We start from the raw sequence: 20475 nt of genomic DNA on the forward strand, positions 1-20475 counted from the left end.
GTATGGATATGTCATAGTACGAGTTTGAGCAAAAACGAAGCGGAAAATCATTAGAATAAATGTGAAAAAGAGTCACGTCTACTCTTCTGATCATAACTTTTGATGTGATCCTTAGAATCGAGTAATTCCACCAGATTTGGAAACTAGACTTGCAGAGCTTTCCAACGATAGGTGTCACGCCCGAGAAGACTTCTAGTCAAGGAGTTATGCCTTTCGGAAGATTGCACAGTTTCTGCTGGAATCTGCCACGCGTACGCGCGGATCACTAATCCGCCTATTAATGATTATTTAAGACTTTTCTTATCTTGTAAATTACTTTCCTAGTCATATTAGGTTAAAAGATATTATTTAGATAGGTTTTCATTCTTTTTCTCTCTCCTCCTCCCCTTTCACGTTATTTTTAGTTTTAGGGTTTAGTTTAGTTTTCTCTCTCTTTCTCTGTAGTTTTAGTTGTAAACCCTAATTTTTATTCTTCATTAATTCATGATTTCTTTTAGTTTCTTTCCTTGATTTCTTTGTTTATGTTTTTCTTTGTAGATTTAGGTTTCATTATTTATTTCATGATAGAGTAGTTTTTATTTCTAGGGTTTGGGAATTCATGTTTATATGTTATGATTTGATTGATATTTATTCATGGTTTGATTAGTTATTGATTTTTCTAATTGATTAGTGTTTTTCTTATTAATTTTGCAATCTGATCAATTGTTTGATTAAATATTGCTAATATCGAGTCATAGATCGAGAGATAGTACTCTTTAGAGGCTTACCTACAATTAGCAAATCTGATTATATTGAGCGACCGTACTAGCATAAATTGATTTGAGAGCGTTAATGCCTGACCAAGGATTAACCTGTGCTCTAGATATCTGATTGATTGAACTATTGATGATATTATGATAGATTATAGTTATAAACATGGTGAATCATTACCCTAGATCCTTTTTAGTTTGATTTTCGTAGTTTGATTAGTTTAGAACTTTAATTCATTTATCTGTGATTTTGTTTAGTTTCTCTATACCTTATAAGCTAGATAAAACGACCATCTCTCTGTGGATTCGACCCTACTTACCCTACTACATTGTTAGAAGGTTTTGCAGGAATTATTTTTGACGGGTGTACGACAACCTATCAAAAGTCCACTTATGAGTGTCCCACATCGGAGAAAGAGGAGAGAATAAACCACTTTATCAGATTAGGAGTTACTCCTATTATCACCAATTGGTTTTAGGATGGAACCTCCTAGCTTGTAAGTGGTCTAAACTCTCCTCCTCCTTACTGGGTTATCCAGGCAGATTTTCATATAATCTAAAAATTAACAGATATTTCACATTGTTAATAGTTCATGGTGCTCTATTGAAACTAATAATCCATTCCTTGTTGCCAAAAGAAACTAGAGCTAGCTTTGCTCGCTCCCTTGGCTTGATATAATTTATTAAAGCGTAAAAAGAAACGAAAAGGATATAAGAGGCCAAGATATATTTTGTAAAAACGAGCTTATATATCATGTAGTAGATATACATGACAAATAAAGACAACAATATAGTGCTCTCTTAAGTTACGGATTACAAACCACACTTGAAAGAGATCACTTATATTATACATAAGATAGCAGCTTCTTGAAACGGACATAGGTCATCGTTGAAGCACCTTATTTATTCATCAATACTCGTAACCAAAGACTTCAACAACATAATTAAGCGCATGGGCAATCCTGAATTTCATAAGAAAGACAAATAAAAGCATTAGTTTAGTGAAAATCAGCAATATTCGCTATAGGGAACCAAATCTTGCACATCCAAAAGAATAATAATTAGGTTTTACCTCTTTGACGAATATTCCAGTGGACTCGAGGTAGTTGTTGTGCCTTCCAAAAAATCCAACAATAGGGCCCTTAGTTGGGAGTGGAGAAGAGAAACTGCGTGGACACTCAATACCGTTTCCTTGTCCATATGGTCCATATCCTGATGGGCATAAGTTGGTGTGTATCTTGAGTGTACCAATAAGGCATTCATTTTTCTGATACTTGTAGTTTCCGTATGTTCCAGAAATTTGTGTGATGAATTCACCACACTTGAGCACGATCTATATAAGTGCATGGAAAGTAAGAAAAAGGGGAAATTAGTAATATTCTTGGAAACACAAGAAGCTAGATACAATTTTGTCTTACAATTATAAGATTGATGATATGGTAATGTGATCCTAATGAGTCTATTATGAGTATATACCGATGAAAAAAATTATTTTCTCATCTTTTCCCTGTTTTATATTTTCAAAACTTCGTCTACTAAATTTCATGTAATTGCGAGATCAAAATTGTCTTCAATATTATGATTGTGTACTAACCCTGGACTCGTTTCCGCTTTTGCCACCAAACATTTTGGTTTCAGTACGCCCACATGGCTTAGATATGACGAACCCAAGGGCGTCAACAATGTATCCATGCCTTATGATAACTTCTTTGATCTGCTCACATTCTTGGAGTACCATGCAGTAGTTTTCTGGCAATTGTGAACCATAAGGTCCATACTTGGCAACAATTTGGTTCTGCCACAATATAAAGTAAAGATACATATTATAATATGGACAAACATTTAAATATTAATTAATGACTAATTGGGAATGGGTAAATAGATTATGAACAATGCATAGAAAATGAGAAAGACTAGCAAACTAATTAGCAACTTCGCACCTTGGCGATTGCTTGAGCCATTTTCTTAGCTTTGGAAGTTGATGAAACTTGTTATGTAGTAAGTTTGATAGGAAGTGTGCTGTGGTGTGCTGTAGTTGAGGATAATCTCTATTTATACACGCAGAGGTTAAAGGACTTAAGCTGCATGCATGATGATTTTACGCTGTTGGATCGTGATGAACATATTCTGTTGGTCCATCGTGCTTGCCACATACTTATTCGTTGATGTAACTAATTCTTACTTCTAATGCATGCTAACAAAAAGAAAGATACATTTACAGTTAGGTACAAGTCTGGGAAGTTTCCCCACATTGAAAGTTGGATTAAATTGTTTTTAGTTTATAACGCAAGTAGAATACTCCTCCTATTGCCATATGATTTTAGAATGTAGTAGTATCTAATTTATATAGGTATTATTGTTGGTTATATTAGAAAAGAAAATTAATGAAATAGAGTTAAATTACTGCTATACACATAATAATTTTGTAAGTTTAATGTGATTTTAATTATTTTTAGCCGTAGATTTTTTTATATTAAAATGACAATTAGTTTTCTACTACAATTACTTAATATAATTAGTTTTCTAAAGATATCATTTTTCACTTGGCCAATTGAAGAAATTGGTAAAAAAATAACCATCAATGAAAGTTTGATAAAAAAAAAACTTCTCTAGTGACAAGTTTGTAAACAAAATAAGCTACAACGACATTTAGACCAATTTTTTCTCTGATTTGGTCAACTTGTGCATTTTACATGATTTTATTTCAATCCAGTTGAGTTAATTAGATAAAAACATGAAAAATCAAAATAAAAGGAACATAATACGTTGAATGTTGATCAAATTGGAAAATCATAGAAAAAGTGGCATAAATGTTGCCTCAATTCGTTTTATTTACCAACTTGTCACCTAAGTTCATTTTATTTACCAAGTACTTGTTGCCGGAACAACTTTTTTTACCAAATTATCGTTGAGAGTTAGTTTTTTGTTTACCAATTTGGTCAATTGACCTTTTTCATTTTCTATATTCCCGTGAAAAATGAAAAACAACGGTATCTTATATAGAACGAGGGAGTAATAATCAACAGTTGTGACAACTAAATCGAGGCGAACAATGGTGAATTTCAGCTAGTGATGCTGTAATATATATCTCCATCAGAATAACTACGATAGTAATTGATGTTACAGTTATTCCAATGCGTTGAAAGCACGCAGAATTCTGTATAGAGAATGATATGCTTGTATGCTTATTTCTGATTTGAGAAAGTTGAAAATAACATCCACCATCTCCGAATATTTGCAGCGCGCGTCAAAAGATGTTATCAGGTATCCATGGATCTAGTGACGCATTATATGCTAGCTAGTTGAAGTGGCGGAAGTTGCTGCTTCACTGTTTCACATCGAGCACGCGAGTCGATTTGTTTCTAAAATGACTTCTTCATGAGTGCGATGCTGAAGGTGATGCAAGCTATTTACAAGAAGAGATCAGATGGAACTGATGCTTCTATGATGACATTGGAACATAAACTTTTTTTCCCTATTAAAGTCTGATGTGTTTCGTGAAATTTGATTTAATCGAAGTTTTTATGATTTCTACCATTTTAAAGAACAACTCGTTTAAAGCATACTGCATATGTATATGATATATGGTGAAATCAACTATCTCCTATAAGAGGATAATTGATATTCAAGTTTATTCCGATATTCGATCAAATTTTCTAATTACTTGATTCAATTTGATATTTGAAGTAAATGGCATATCCTTGGGGAAAAAAATGCTTTTTTCGCAAAATGTTAAATGAAGGAGGAGATATTTTTGTTTTTTCGCTTTATTTTAAAACGAGTGATATGATTGTTAAGAATTAGGCTAAAGCTAAAGCTATTGATCACATTAGATTAGATACTCTGTTGGGTATATGGTAGTATATGAAGCTCATGGAGGTGTATGGGTGTGGAGATGAGGTTGCGTAGAAGAAAAACGTCATTTGGGACATAAGGCCAACTTTGAATGGACATATCTTTCAATCTATAAATGATTTTGAGGTGATTCAAAGTGAGGTGATAGCTTGTTCCGAGAGCTTTCCAATGATAGGTCATACGTCCAATTCCGGTGAGAAACGAGAAAGTTATGACGATTTTACGAAGAACTGACAAAACTGACGGGTTCTGTCCGCCCGCGGGTTGTCGAGCGCGCCGCGGGTGTCGAACCGCAAAGCCTAATTTTTTCCGGTTTTTGGTATTAATGAGGGTATAAATATAAACCCTAATTATGTTTATTCATTATTCTTCATCTCTAAACACATATTTGAGAGAGAAAAAGCTGTAGAGAGAGTTCTTGAGTGCTTTTGTAATCTTTCTTGAATATTCATCGATTCCTAGTGCAGATTCGTGGTTTTTCTCCCAGTTCTTGGGTTTCCACGTAAAATTTCTGGTGTGTTCTTTCCTGCTTTATTATTTGATATTCTATTATTGTTTGCTATTATTCTTAGATTGATAGTCAATAGAACTTACAAGTGGTATCAAGCTAGGTTTGATTATTGTCTAGATCTAGAATAATTAACAATGGAGGATTCAAAGATTAGAATTGAAAGTTTGATGGGACAGATTTTGGATATTGGAAGATGCAAATAGAGGACATCTTATATCAGAAAAATCTGTATCAACCTTTGTCTGAAAAGCCTGCTGAGATGGAGGAGGCTAAGTGGAAAGTACTGGACAGACAGGCACTAGCGGTGGTGCGTTTGACATTGGCTCGGACTGTGGCGTTCAATGTCAAGGATATCAAAACAACGGCTGGATTGATCAAAGCACTGTCAGATATGTATGAAAACCCTCCAATGAATAAGGTATATCTGATGCGCCGTTTGTTTGGTTTAGAGATGAATAATGGTAGTTCTGCTGCTGAACATATTAATGAATTTAATTCATTAATAAGTCAGTTATCTTCGGTTAATATTGCCTTTGAGGATGAAGTGAAAGCCCTAATTTTGTTGTCCTCTTTACCTACTGCTTGGGAAACTGTTGTAACTGCTGTTAGTAATTCCTCTGGTAAAGAGAAATTGGTTTATGATGTTGTCCGTGATCTGATTTTGAGTGAGAGCATTCGAAGGAAGGAGAGTGGAGAATCATCTGGAGCATACAGTGCAGAAGGTAGAGGGAGGGGAAAAGGGAGGAACTTTCAGGGAAAACGGAGTCAAAGGGGGATCGGAGTAAGTCAAAAGGCAGGGCTAGTGTTACTTGCTGGGGGTGTGGTAATGAAGGACATATAAAGAGAGATTGTCCTAGGAAAGAGAATGGGAAAGGGAAGAAGAAGGTTCAAGAAAGTGATGATGAAGAAGATGCATCAACTAACTTGATTTCGAGTACGATTCTGATGCTTTGATGGTAAGCATGGATGATCAGGAAGAGTTGGTTGGGTGCTCGGGATCATGGGTCTTGGATTCGGGTTCTTCTATCATTCCTCACCATGCAGGGAGTTTTTGGAATTTCAAATCCGGAAAACTTGAAAAGGTCTACCTTGCGGATGGCAAGGCAGTGGAAGTCATGGGGAAAGGTGATGTGAGTGTGAAACTCACTCATGGTGGCTCGTTGGAGTTGAAGAATGTCAAGTTTATCCCAAGGTTGAAGAAAAGCTTGATATCGTAGCCCAACTTGCTACATCGGGTTACAAGGTTGTGTTTTGATGGTGGTTCTTGGAAAATTATCAAGGGAGCAATGATCATAGCTCGTGGGACAACGACTGGAACACTTTCCACCATGGGGAGCACAGTGAAGGGGACGGGATTGGGATGAGAACTTCATGTAAGGTGTCGTTTGGTCGGAAAACTATCGATAGTGGGCCAAGGGATGAGAACCGTGGTGAAGCGGTATCCCGGTGGCAAATTGACCGGTAAGCGAACAAGGTGAAGACGGCACACAAGTATGATGTGCCGGAAATCCTAAGTGGAACAAAGGGTGTATTGTTCGAGTGGGAGCAATGTGAGTTTGCTTTTAGAACAATGAGAAGCTTCTTTGGCTTAGGTGGTAATTGGTTTTATTGAAGTTTGATGAGACTTCAATGTGCTTCTTTGGTTGAAGAGGGAGTGGTTATTTTCCTTAGTTGTTGAGGAAGAGATCTTCATTTGGTTGTACTTGTCTCTAAGGTGATCCGACCTCCGGGGTAGGAGGGTGTGTAGGTTCATGGAGTATGGTGCAATGATTTGGAGGTTAGTGATTAAGAATCAAAGTCGGTGTAGATTTGATGTCTTTGAATTGGAGTTGGTGCAAACTTCAATGTTAGTTTCCTTGGTGTAGAGGAGATGTGTCATGGATGCTTGAGTATGAATGGTTTGGACACGACTAGAGATTGCTTTTGCAGTGGGAGTTGTGTGTAGGAAGATGAATGAGAGGATGATGAAGGTATGAAGTTTTCTTCACTTACACCTATCTCCAAGTGGGAGATTGTTGGGTATATGGTAGTATATGAAGCTCATGGAGGTGTATGGGTGTGGAGATGAGGTTGCGTAGAAGAAAAACGTCATTTGGGACATAAGGCAACTTTGAATGGACATATCTTTCAATCTATAAATGATTTTAGGTGATTCAAAGTGGAGGTGATAGCTTGTTCCGAGAGCTTTCCAATGATAGGTCATAGTCCAAATTCCGGTGAGAGAAACGAGAAAGTTATGACGATTTTACGAAGAACTGACAAAACTGACGGGTTCTGTCCGCCCGCGGGTTGTCGAGCGCGGCCGCGGGGTGTCGAACCGCAAAGCCTAATTTTTTCCGGTTTTTGGTATTAATGAGGGTATAAATATAAACCCTAATTATGTTTATTCATTATTCTTCATCTCTAAACACATATTTGAGAGAGAAAAAGCTGTAGAGAGAGTTCTTGAGTGCTTTTGTAATCTTTCTTGAATATTCATCGATTCCTAGTGCAGATTCGTGGTTTTCTCCCAGTTCTTGGGTTTCCACGTAAAATTTCTGGTGTGTTCTTTCCTGCTTTATTATTTGATATTCTATTATTGTTTGCTATTATTCTTAGATTGATAGTCAATAGAACTTACATACTCGATTGTGATTCTTCAGGAATTTGGAATTCAGTGAGTTTGTAAGTGTTGTTAGCTATATGTCTAAAAGATTTCCCATTAACATCAAATGGAAATTATTTGGTACAACCATTGCACTATATGGTAATACAAGTATCTCATCGCAATCCTCAAAAGATAAGGAGGGTTTTGAAATTCATGAAAATTGAAGATAACTTTTAATATTTCTTGATTGGTTGAAAAAAATTTGGTTAATTGGTAATATATACCACCAATGATTTAAATTAACTTTATCTTAGAATCTTTGCTTTCTTATCAGATGAATACTCTTTTTGAAAGTAGCATATTTGAACACCACTCTCCAAATAAATTCCACATGGTGTAATTATTAAAAAATAATATCCCATTGCCTATATAGTTAAGCAAGGGAGTGAGCCAAATATTATAATTACGCAGAATTCTAAAAAATTAAACCAGTGTTTTGAATTGTGATTAATCTAAGGCAAAGATGGGGAGAGTACCAGTGGTAAACGAAAACTATTGCAGGGTCATTGAGGCTGCTCGTAGAGACCTGCGTTCTGTCATCCAAAACAATAAGAACGCAGCACCTATTCTCCTCCGCTTATCGTAATATTTCTCCCCTCTTTGTCTTTCACAACAATTTTCTTTACTTCATCTCTAAAAATAAATCTTCTTATCATCCATCGGATAGTATAAAATTTTCCAATTCTTTTACTGTCATGCATCATTTGTACAATCCACTTAAAAGATAATCGGGAAGGAGAGGACTTCTTGTCCCTATCATCTTAATTGCATTCGTGTCCTATGGCAAGGGATCAATTCGCATGGTGAAGAGGGAATCGGAGGTTTGTTGATGGGTAAATGGGCAATCTTGTTTGCTCAACTCCGTCCTGAATTGCACCATGCAAGTACGAGTTTATTGATAGAAGTTCAATTTTGACTTTTATACTATCCACATATTGTATTTTAATCATGTTATTCTACATATTTATAAAACACGATGTTAGCTTAAAGATGTTGAATTTGTTTCTTCATAAATTTTCAAAATATAATTTTTTATAATTTTCTAGTATTGGACTATCATATATTTTAATAGTCAAAGTTGTGCACTGACAAATAACGAATGAAGTATAAATTTACTTTCTCTTGTGTTTAATTATTTGGAGTGTTAGCTAGTACTCCTTCCGTCCCAAAATATAGTTCACATTTCTATTTTGGGAGTCAAATTTTAAAAACTTTGACCAAATATTCTTACTAATGTATACAAAAAAAATATTCATGAGCGAGAGATCTTGTTAGATTTGTCTCAATGTATAAATTCGTAATATCAACTTTTTATATTTTTTACTCATAAGAAATAGAAGATATCGTAGGTCAAAGGTACGTCTTGGAGACTGTGCAAAATGAAATGGGAACTATATTTTGGGACGGAGGAAGTAGTATTTAGTAATCACGTTGAGATTTATACTTAACCATAGTGTAGTTGAAATCATATGATAGTAGCGTGGAAAGAATTATTGAATGATCAAAATAACATCTAGTAGCGTGGCGTGGGTGTTGTAGATTTCATGATGCAGGAAACTATGATGCTAGAGCAAAGCGCGGAGGTGCAAATGGTTCAGTTAGGTTTACTCAAGAGTTGAACCGTCCCGTCAACAAGGGAATGGAAAACGCTATTAGACTTTGTGGTGAGATCATCTAATTATCTATTTTGTTACATGCAAATTATTTGACGGGAGTTTTTTTTAGTAACAACTATACATGCAAAATTAATAATCATATATAGCAAGTGTATTCGGTTAGCTTTCAAGAGTTAATTTTATTTCATGCTCTTTGCCATTTTTGCAGAACCAGTAAAGCGCAGACACCCTGATATTACATATGCTGACCTTTATCAGGTAAATTCCAACATCAGGGCACTAGTAATATACTCTCTCCTTTCTTTTTCTATTGCAACAATTGAGTTTTCACGATTCTCCATGCACAACTTTAACTCTTAATTAAAAGCTTTAATTATTTTTTAGTAAAAATTTGACATTTTGAAAGTATATATATCGAGACGAATCTAATAATAATTCATATGATTATATTTTTACTTCCGTAAAAATCATAATTAGATACTAACATGGTGGTGGATGAATAGTGTAAAAGTTCAATTGTTGTAATAGAAAAAAAATGGAGGAGGTAAAAGGTTGATGAATAGCTCTTCAGGGAGCTACTTCATCTTTCATAGTTCCATGACCTAGGTTATGCAATCAAAACTTACTAAGGATGTGAAGGATTTAAGATAGGATGTATTAGGACCTTAAGGAAGGGTGCAAATGAATTTATCTTACCCATTTTTAATAAATAAAATTTACGATTAATACAAAAGAAATATTCATACCAATTAATACAATTTAGTTTACATATGAAAAAAGCAATAAAAGTTTTCTAATTAAGGCTCTATTCACTTTGATCAACTGAATATATGATTTAATCTTAATTCTCAAGCGTGCTCTAGTTTGAATATACTCTCTCCGTATTTTTTTATCTTTCTCACTTAGAATCTTGACACTATTCACAATTAGAGAGAATCTTTTAGATTTTTCTCAATATATAACAAAAAATATAGTCATGTATAAGGTCTTGTTTGATTCGTCTCAATGAGTACTTTATTAATATTCAATTATTATATTTTTTACTAATATGTAATGAAAGATATTTAATGTAGAATAAGTGCATTGGCAAACGAGCAAAATCAAAGTAGGAAAGATTAAAAAAAATACAGAAAGAGTATTTGGTTTGATTTGATCTGATTTAATTATCTCGTCTTTTAGTAAAAATAATAAAAATATTGTTTGTAATTATGATGATGATAAGATGTAGTCCCTCCATCTTTTAGTAGTGTATCCATTTCTATTCTAAAGTTTAAAGTCAAAAGTTCATGAACTTTGGCCATTTCTATTACTAATATGTAATACTCTTTCCGTATTTTTCAGTTTGCTTACTTAGAATCTTAATATTATTCACAATTAGAGAGAATCTTCAAGATTTTTCTAAGTATATAACAAAAATAGAGACATTTGGGGCTATATTTGATCTTCTCAATGAGTATTTTATTAATTATCAATCGTCATAATTTTTACTAATATGTAATCAAAAATATTTAAGGTGAAAAAAGTACATTAACAGATGTGCATAGTCAAAACTGACAAACTAAAAAACAAAAAGGAGCCATATATTAATATGTGGGATCTTATTAGATTATTCTTATTAATATATAAATTAACAATATCAATATTTTATAATTTCTACAATTACGTACTTAGAGATATTTACGTTTTAAAGATTGTGAATAAGCTAAGTGTTAATGAACAAAATATGAAACGACTAACATAACATTTAGTTTGGTCTGGATATTTATGGTTTTATATGAAACTAGTTATTAGGCCCGGGCTATGCCTCGGGTAAGAAAATTTTCATTTATTAATATTGTACTTTGATATGATATCACTAAATACAACTTGGTCTAGTGGTTAAAACTTTAGTACATGAACTTAGGTCAGGGATCAAAACCTATACTATGCAATTTCTAATTTTTTTCATTGTACATGGATTACATGAACTAAAACTCCCTAGGGAGAGCGCCACGTGGCACCGTTCTTGATTTACGCACGCCTTTTAATATATTAGTATAGATTATATGATATGATATATCCTCATATGCTAGACAATTTTTTTCCTAATATATGTACAAAGAATTGAGTGTAACACTTGGAACATTTAATAGGTTTCCTTCAATATACATGAACATATAGACTTCGTATTTGGACGATATATATTCCTTTCGTTAAAATTTACAGTTTTTTACGGGGATTGTCAAAAATTAGATTGCCATTGGTCCTTATAATTAAAATTAATTAACACACACTTTATAAATAATAATTATTTTGTAGGTTCGGGTTATGTCTCGGGAACTTATGGTTTTCATTATCAATATTTTACTCTAAAATAATATCACTAAATATCATGTGGCTTAGTGGTTAAGATTTTAGTATATAAAGTTGATGTCATGATATATAATCTTGTATAACACATTTACTATATATTTTTTTATATGGATCACATGTAGTAAAACAACCTGAAGGAGGGAGAACGACACGTGGAGCCATTCCTTAGTTAAGAACACCTTTTAATATATTAGTATAGATATTAGTTTATATTAGATAATTAGCAAAATCCTAATCCAGCAACTAATTCGATGATAACATTTATGTCATACTTCTATATATTAGGAAATAAATATGAAGAAATTTAGTATATATATAATATGTAAAAGTCAAATTATTACCATCACTCTCTTCTTAGTACATGTGTTATTACTTACTTATATCCTATTTCCATCATGATAGTACTGGGAACACATTGGAAAACCCAACCATAAGTCATTACTCCCCTTTTCCAAAATATAGTTCTCATTTTAATTTTGGGTGTCACGAAATATAGTTCCTATTTCCATATTTAGTTCCACATTTTTCCGTAATTTGTCTAGAAAAATCGTGTCCCATTTGCTTCTGGAATTTTGTTTTTTCCTTTGTTTATTCAACCAAAATGTTACAATTAATGCTCTTCACAAATTATTCTCCATTCTCTCTCCTAAAATCATTTTTTCCCATACAACATTTATTTAAATAAACAAAATTTTTTTACTATCTCTCTTAGATTCTACTCCCTCCGTTTCAAATTATAAGGCATGTAAACCACTTTTACGCATATTAAGAATTTAGTTAGTTTTATTTAGATTTGCATAGGTAATAAGAATTGACATTAAATATTATATTGATAATAGAAAATAACCTATAATATTATCTTGATAGTATAAAGTTGCATTTAATTTTACATTGGTAATGGAAAATGCCTTATATTTTGAAACAAAAACTTTTAGCTAAAATGACTTATAATTTGAAACACAGGGAGTACTTGCATAAATTACCGTGAAAATAGGGAGATGGGAACTATATTTTGGGACGAAGTGAGTACTATTTTATAAAAAGTGACAACGAACTTTAAGCCACATGCAGTTTGTAGCTAGTTGTAACTTTTGATACATCTGATTAAGATAATATATTTTCGGAGGTCCAATTGTTCTTATGATTCTCTTTCTCTCATCTTTATTATATTATTATATTATTATATAAGAAATTTTTGAGGACTTTAACGATAATTAGCGTCCATCATTTTTTTTCTAATATACTCTTAATTAAAAAAAAACTAAAACACCAATTACTCTAATAGTTTAATTTAAAAATAAAAAAGGGAGAAAATTGATCTATCAAACTGTAAAATAGTTATCACTCATCCTTCGTTTTTACACGCATGACATGCATACGTATATATAAGGCTAGTCTTAAATTAAAAGAAAAGTTACCTTGTATAAAAATAAATATCTATTCATTGTTTCTTGTAGCTTGCGGGAATTGTTGCAGTTGAGGTAACTGGAGGTCCTGCTATTGAATTTGTTCCAGGTCGAGCTGTAAGTATTACCAACTTTTCTTTGGCTTATTATATGAATATGAGCATCATCACATACAGTGTCAATAGAATGATCACCTAATTATTATTCTCGTACCTTATTGCGAAAGATCACCTATTTTTTTCTTGTAGCTTATAGAGAAATACAATGGTTATTGTTAATGATATCAGTAAAGGTAGATAACAAAAAGGAAAAAAGGGAGAAATAATACGATATCACATCGCGTAACTGTTGTAGGATTTCTAGGAGTCTAGGATACTTGCATATTAACACAAAAAATATCTTGTAATGTACAAGTGTATCAGGTATAATTTATAGTTGTGTAATATTTTAGCTGTTCTTTTTTGGGCATATTAATATTATACCTGATGGTTATCAATATCATCTTTGAAATAGGATATCGATTCACCCGATGCAGACGGAATTCCGAACCCTAGAGGAGGTACAAACTAATTCGTTCTTTTTTTTAAGAAAAAAAATTATCGGACTTACGCATAAGATTTTTTTTTAAAAAAACTAGCTTTGTTTTTACAAGTTATTGAATATACTACCTTTGTTAAATTTTTTTAATAACTAACTTTGTTATTTCGAAAGTGAGATTGTTGCTACCTTATAACGAAAAACGTCTAATTTTCCATCTAGTAGGATCCACTTTATGTTTTCCTATTTTTGAATTCATCCCAACAGCTCGAAACTGACTCATTCCGATCCTCATTCTTCACTCTTAAACTTCGTCTTTATTAATATTGATTCCTCTCACCCACCTCCATCTTCTTATTCCCATTTCATTTTCTCTCTCTATCTAACTTGTCATTGCCATCTTCATCACCACATCAACACACTTTACAATTGTAAAATACTTAATTGCTGAACCCAATAAAGCTATTAATAAACCCTAATTTGCCCAAGATTTCCCAATTTCCCCAAATATATGAACCCTAATTTGCATTTTCAGAGAACATACCTTCAATTTGTGGTAGTGACAGTAATCAAGTAAGCGAAATCCCCTAATCAATTGATTGCAAGAGCTATACACCACTTTAATTGATAAATCCCAAGGCAATTAAGAAAAAAATTGGTGAATTTGGGGGGTTGAAGACAATTTCGTTGTTATATAGCTTATAAAGAGCAAAAAAATGTGGGAAAGGATGGAAAAATTAAGGGGCAAACATAAAGTCGACCCCAATGGATGAAAATTGGACGGATATCGTTTTAAGGTAGCAATAATCTCACTTTAGAAATAACACAGGTAGTTAAAATTATTAAAAAAAATAGTAATTTCAATAACTTGTAAAAACAAAGGCAATTCTTACCAAAAAAATCCTTACAACACATATGACATGTTTAGAAGGGCTTACTTAGTTGTAAAGCAGCATGAAAAAATGACATACTTAGACGCGTAGTATCATTATTGTGGTACGTTAACTCCGAAAAATAGCATTAAGCGAGTTCATAAAAACGACACTTTTTAAGTTTTAACTATACCAAAAAAAACATAAAGAAGAATAGGAGAGGAAGAGGGCCTTAACAAATTAATTTAGCTACTCCATTTTGCTAGTCATATCTTACATGTTGCGAAATATAACTTCTATTTAATGATGAGTTTTAGGAGTGGATCATCTGAGAACAACATTCTACCGAATGGGCCTCAATGACAAAGATATCGTGGTACTTTCAGGGGCCCATGCACTGGTGAGGAATTCTGGTTAACTCTGCTTTCACTCTTTTTTTTAGGTGACTCATGTGCTTTCCTTTCAGTGTCCATGTAACTCTGAGTTATCTAAATCGTATTAAAAGAGATTAATACATTAAATTAGAAACGTTACAACTTAGAAGCTAGTATGTTTCTAAGAGAAAAAAAAGTCTTTATTTTTAATATTTTGATTGGTTTTGGAATTTGAAGGGTGGAGCACATAAGGACAGATCAGGCTTTGATGGCAATTTCACCCAAAATCCTCTCAAGTTTGATAACTCCTACTTTGTGTAAGATCTATGCAAATCAACATTTCCTATGTAGTATCTAATTAGCTAGGCTGCGTCATGGGTGTGATATATTATACAATAACTTAATGTGTAACATGCGTAATGACATAGTCTCCAACAATAATGACATGGACTATACAAATAATTACATAAATCTCATGTAATTATGTCATTTATTTCATGTCATTTGATTTTTTTTACAAATAAGCGATAGTTTGTGAGCTGTCACACCATAAATTATGGTGTAGCTAGGGTTGTGCAAAGACCAGGGTCGGAACGGTATTTTGGACCGAACCGGATCGAAGATTCCGGTCCGATCCGATCCTCGATCCACCAAAATCCATGATTTCAGGTTTCCGGTCAGGTCCAAGCCTAGAAAATTCTAGTCCGATCCGGACCGACGGACCGGAATTTCTGTTTTTTAGTTAAAAAAAAATTTAGAGTTAAAAAAAATAAAAGTTAGGAAGCTTTTTTTTTTTTTTGAGGGGAAAGAGAAGTGCATTAATCAAAGGGACAAGGTGTCCATAAGTACATAAGGTGTTACAACACTAGGACAATGACGCTCCCAACATTGCTCAACACCAAACGGCACTACTCTAGCGAGGTTATGGGCAACAGAATTCTCATCCCTTCTAACATGAGAAAAAGAAACAGAAGAAAAGGCATTACACATAGAAAGAATGTCCCCATGTATTGCATCCAAATCTGAGAAGAAAATTGCTGCTTTTGTTAATCTTTTGGTAGCTACTAGAGAGTCGGACTCGAAAATCACATCACCATACCCATGAGCTTTAGCCAAGCGGGTTGCCATATAAATAGCCTTACATTCAGCTACCTCGGGAGGCCAGAAGGCACGCACACGTCTAGTTGCAGCAAACACACCTTACCTTCCGAATCGCGGGCTACCACACCAAGTCCCACCCAACCTTCATCGGCCAAGCTGGCATCCGTGTTCAATTTAATAACTCCAGCAGAGGGGGCATACCATTGGGATGGGCTCGGAGCCGTGATGGATCGCATTCCACCATAAATCCTCACAGCATAACAATTAAATTCATCAACTTGTCTCATGATTCTCTGGCACACAACAGTGGCGGGGTGGTTAGTATTCTCAAACACTTTCTTGTTTCTTTCACCCCAAACATTCCAAAGGATATAACAACCCTTTTGAACCATATTTGCATCCATCTCACTCCATCTAACGAGCGTATCACACATGGCTTCATCTTCCACCCCTTGCATAATAACATAACAACCCAGCTCTTCCCACAACTTCAGCGACATCGAGCAGCTATAAAATAGATGTGATTGCATCTCATCCTCTCTGGCACAACAGGGGCAAATAGCTTCTTCGACGAGTGACGTCGCTTAAGCACACCCTTACGGGATGAGCTTGTGCAAGCGCGCCACATGAAATGACGAACCTTAGGCGACACATTTAAGCTCCACAAAATGTTCCACACTCTATGAAAATCATCCAGGTTCCCACCTTTACCCAACATGTAAGCGTTTTCACCGAATAAGTGCCATCCTTAGAGTACGCCAAGTTAATTCGTCTTGTAAACATCTAGCGCTTAGAGGGATCGCCATAATACAATGTTGGTCACGTTCATTGAAATATCTGTCAATAAGTTCTGTATTCCACTCCCTTCTTTCAACATCCATTAAATCCCCCACCACTTCTAGTCCCTCCACTCGAGCACTCTTGATAAATCTACCTTCTTCGTCCCCACCCATGGTCGCTCATATGTTAATTTTCATGCCATCTCCCACCCTCCAAATCAGACCCTCCATTACCAAGCTCTTCGCACCCCAAATACTCCGCCAGAATAGCTAGAAGAATATCCTAACCTTGCTTGACAAAATCACCATGAGGATAATACTTGGCACTCATTACCACTCAAAAGTGACTTCTTGTAATGTAATAAAGCCAACTTGTTTCCCAACAAAGCATCATTGAAAATCGCAAGGTCCTTGAATCCCAAACCCCCATACATTTGGGTTTGCACATTTTCTCCCAACTTAGCCAATGCATTTTCCGTTCATCCCCTCGCCCTCCCCACCAAAATCGAGCCATAGCAGAGTGAATTTCTTGTATAACAGCAACAGGAAGCTTGTAGGACTCCCATCAGATATGTAGGCAAGCTTGGATAACAGCCTTGATAAGAACCTCTTTCCCAGCTCGGACAACAACTTTTCTTTCCAACCCCTCAATTTCTTCCACATTCTATCTAAAGTTCCCGAAAAGCACTTTCTTAGATCTCCCACAGAAGACGGAATACCAAGATACTTCTGGTGTCTGTCAACATGCCTCATATGGAGAAGATTAATCAATTCTTCTTTTTTTCGCAGCTTACCCTTACTAAAGGATACTTCCGACTTTTCATAATTAATTTTCTGCCCGGATGCCGCTTCATATTTGTTGAGAATATCAACTATTGTCAAGCATTCCTGTCGGGTAGCCCTGTAAAGAGAAGACTGTCATCTGCAAAAAGAAGGTGAGAGATTTCTGGACCATTCGGCTTGCTCTCGCACCATGAATTTCTTTCGTAGCACCTTTTGTTGAATCATCTGAGAAAAAGCATCAGCAACCAAGATAAAAGGAACGGAGATAAAGGATCACCCTGGCGCAATCCTCTGGAGGGAGTCACGAACCACATACTCGTCCATTAATAACAAAGGAATATGATACAGTTGAGACACAGCTCATCACCAAATTAACCCATCTTCCATCAAAACCCATTGTCAACAAAAGCTTTCTGAGAAAACCCCACTCCACTCTTCGTAGGCTTTACTCATGTCAAGTTTCATCGCAATCAAACCTTTCCTGCTATTATTCCTCTTCTTCATAGTATGAAAAATCTCCAGTGCAATGAGAGAGTTATCCGAAATCATTCTTCCAGGGACAAAAGCACTTTGGTTCTCAGTTACAAGTGCAGGGAGGAATTGATTGAGCCTTAGAACAAGAGCTTTAGAAGCTATTTTGTACAATACATTACATAAACTGATAGGCCGAAATTCAGAAACAACAAATTTCAGGAAGCTAAAGAAATCTACTATTTATTACCTTGAAGATCATTGTTGTTAATATTATTAAATTTTATTTATCTAATATATAAATATGTTCAATCTAAATAAAAAAGTTTTTTTTTACAAAAAAAAACAAATTTCGGTCCAACAGGTCCATCATGGAAAAAAGTCCACAGAATTCCCAGATTCTGATCCACCGGTCCAACCGATTTCTGTCCGGTCTTGGACATGTACACACACCTAGATGTAACAGTTACACCTAAGATGTGATCTAGCTATTTTCATTTATAGTGTATAATCGTGCGTGTATATATGTATTACTAATTTACTACTACTGCAAATGTTAGATTAGAAGACTAACATTAGTGATTTAATTAGTTACACAATTATTTTATAGAAAAAAAAAATGCCTTACAAAATATGCTTGGCTTAATACCTTCCATAATATGTTATATATGTGTCTTCTTCATCTTATTTTTATCAAACTTATTTGAATTTATTAGAACTTAACTAAACTTATCTTAACATATTATGACTTATTGAAATTATTTCATAAGATGTTTAAATTTATTGGAACTTATTAGAACTAATTTGAAAAAATCTTAACTTACTGAAACTTATTAAATTGTAAACATAATTTTTTAGATGAACAGAATGCACCCTAATAGGTAGGATACAATGCGTTAATTGTAATGAATTTACATGTGATTTTGCTATTATGGGAGTATCCATATTTTTGATGAAAAAAGTACCTAAGTATGAAAACGACAATTATTAATGTATCTGCAAAGCTACCTATGAATTCTTTCGACAAAAAAAATTCAGTTACCTATGAATTAGATTTTCTTATTGCCGTTTATATTCAGCTAGTAAAGAATTCGCAAAAGTTCTTCAACACATTACACATTACACATCTATCAGAAGAATCGGCCTAAGCAGTAAGCAATGGAGTATTTCTTTTTCCTTTTGACCGGTAAGGTCACGTACGGTACTTAAATACGCTAGTAAGGATCGTTAGGTTGTGTATTATATTATCGAAACATCTTAATGAATGTCATAATCTCAATATATTCATATAATTACTAAATTGGTCTTTTTAATTTCATCTTTGGTGATCAGGGAGCTGCTAAGGGGTGATACTCCAGGATTGGTGAAACTACCCACAGATAAGGCTCTCTTAAATGATTCCGTCTTCCGTCGCTTTGTTGAACTTTACGCTAGGGTATGTCAAATTTCACCATGTTATGTTTAAAATAAATATATAAAAAAGACTTTACTACGTGAGATCTTATCAAAATCATTTTATTTGTTTTATAATTTTGATTTTATGGTACTAAATATATTAATGACAAAAAATGCCTTGAAAATTATAAAGTATCCAATAGGTTTTTTAACAAAGAGATACTATATTTTGCCTATAAATTTCTGCCTTTGCTATTTCTGTTTCTGATTAAAATCAACTTTTGCTCTATAGTTAATTCCAGAAGATTAATTTAAAGCAAATGTTGCGTGTATATATACTAGCAAACATAAGAATATGTGTTTAAAAATTATGACAGGATCAAAGAGCATTTTTCAGAGATTACGCAGAATCACACAAGAAGCTATCAGAGCTAGGGTTCAATCATCAAGAATCGGACTTATATGAAGATGACAGCTGCGACGAGTCGGTTGGTTGTGCGCAGTCCTATGCAGTTGAAGATGGCTGCTGTCCTGCGCAGTTTGGGTATGCTCGACCCTATGCTGTTGGAAATGGCTGTCCAGCTAACTATTACTAAAATGAGTCACTATATCTATATATATGTGATTGTAAACTATAACAGTTTTTATGTGTGCTATGATGTGCTCATATTACAATTTCTTGGGGTTAAATATAATTACCCCAAGATATAATGTTTTACGTTATGTGTGGAATATGTAATAACAATAATAACTGGCTGGTGGAAATGGGGCATTTCTACTTGGCTCGATGCGCGGTTGCTTATATAATCAGCGATCTCATTGCATGAATGCAATAATTAATGCAATACTCTAGTAGTACTCGTACTATATATCTTTATTATCTGAGAATTATAAATTAATATTTGCTCAATTGTTGATTATTTTGTTTCTCTTATTTATTTATTATCTAGAATGGATTTTATGTTTGATTTTTTTTTTTTGCTAAGTAGTAGTAGTATTAATCACCAAAAAACACAATACAACCAAA

General features: G+C 34.1%; 2 protein-coding genes across 2 annotated transcripts; one reads left to right on the top strand and one right to left on the bottom strand.

Moving 5' to 3' along the window:
* Positions 1 to 1476: 1476 nt before the first annotated feature.
* Positions 1477 to 2848, bottom strand: LOC104895160 (mannose/glucose-specific lectin). The gene is made up of 4 exons (XM_010681592.4): positions 2690 to 2848; positions 2344 to 2544; positions 1822 to 2082; positions 1477 to 1711 (listed from the first exon to the last, which is right to left on the bottom strand). Exons 1-4 carry the CDS (start codon positions 2708 to 2710, stop codon positions 1694 to 1696), a joined length of 501 nt encoding a protein of 166 aa, XP_010679894.2. The 5' UTR covers positions 2711 to 2848; the 3' UTR covers positions 1477 to 1693.
* Positions 2849 to 8110: 5262 nt separating this feature from the next.
* On the top strand, positions 8111 to 20236 carry LOC104895169 (L-ascorbate peroxidase 5, peroxisomal). Its single transcript, XM_019250091.3, has 9 exons — positions 8111 to 8344; positions 9302 to 9426; positions 9587 to 9636; positions 13188 to 13253; positions 13650 to 13695; positions 14863 to 14945; positions 15157 to 15236; positions 19386 to 19488; positions 19826 to 20236. The coding sequence occupies exons 1-9, from the start codon at positions 8226 to 8228 to the stop codon at positions 20042 to 20044; spliced, it is 891 nt and encodes a 296-aa protein (XP_019105636.3). The 5' UTR covers positions 8111 to 8225; the 3' UTR covers positions 20045 to 20236.
* The last annotated feature ends 239 nt before the right edge of the window (positions 20237 to 20475 follow it).

The sequence above is a fragment of the Beta vulgaris genome, chromosome 6 (genome assembly GCF_026745355.1).
Source record: "Beta vulgaris subsp. vulgaris cultivar EL10 chromosome 6, EL10.2, whole genome shotgun sequence".
Classification (NCBI taxonomy): Eukaryota; Viridiplantae; Streptophyta; class Magnoliopsida; order Caryophyllales; family Amaranthaceae; genus Beta; species Beta vulgaris.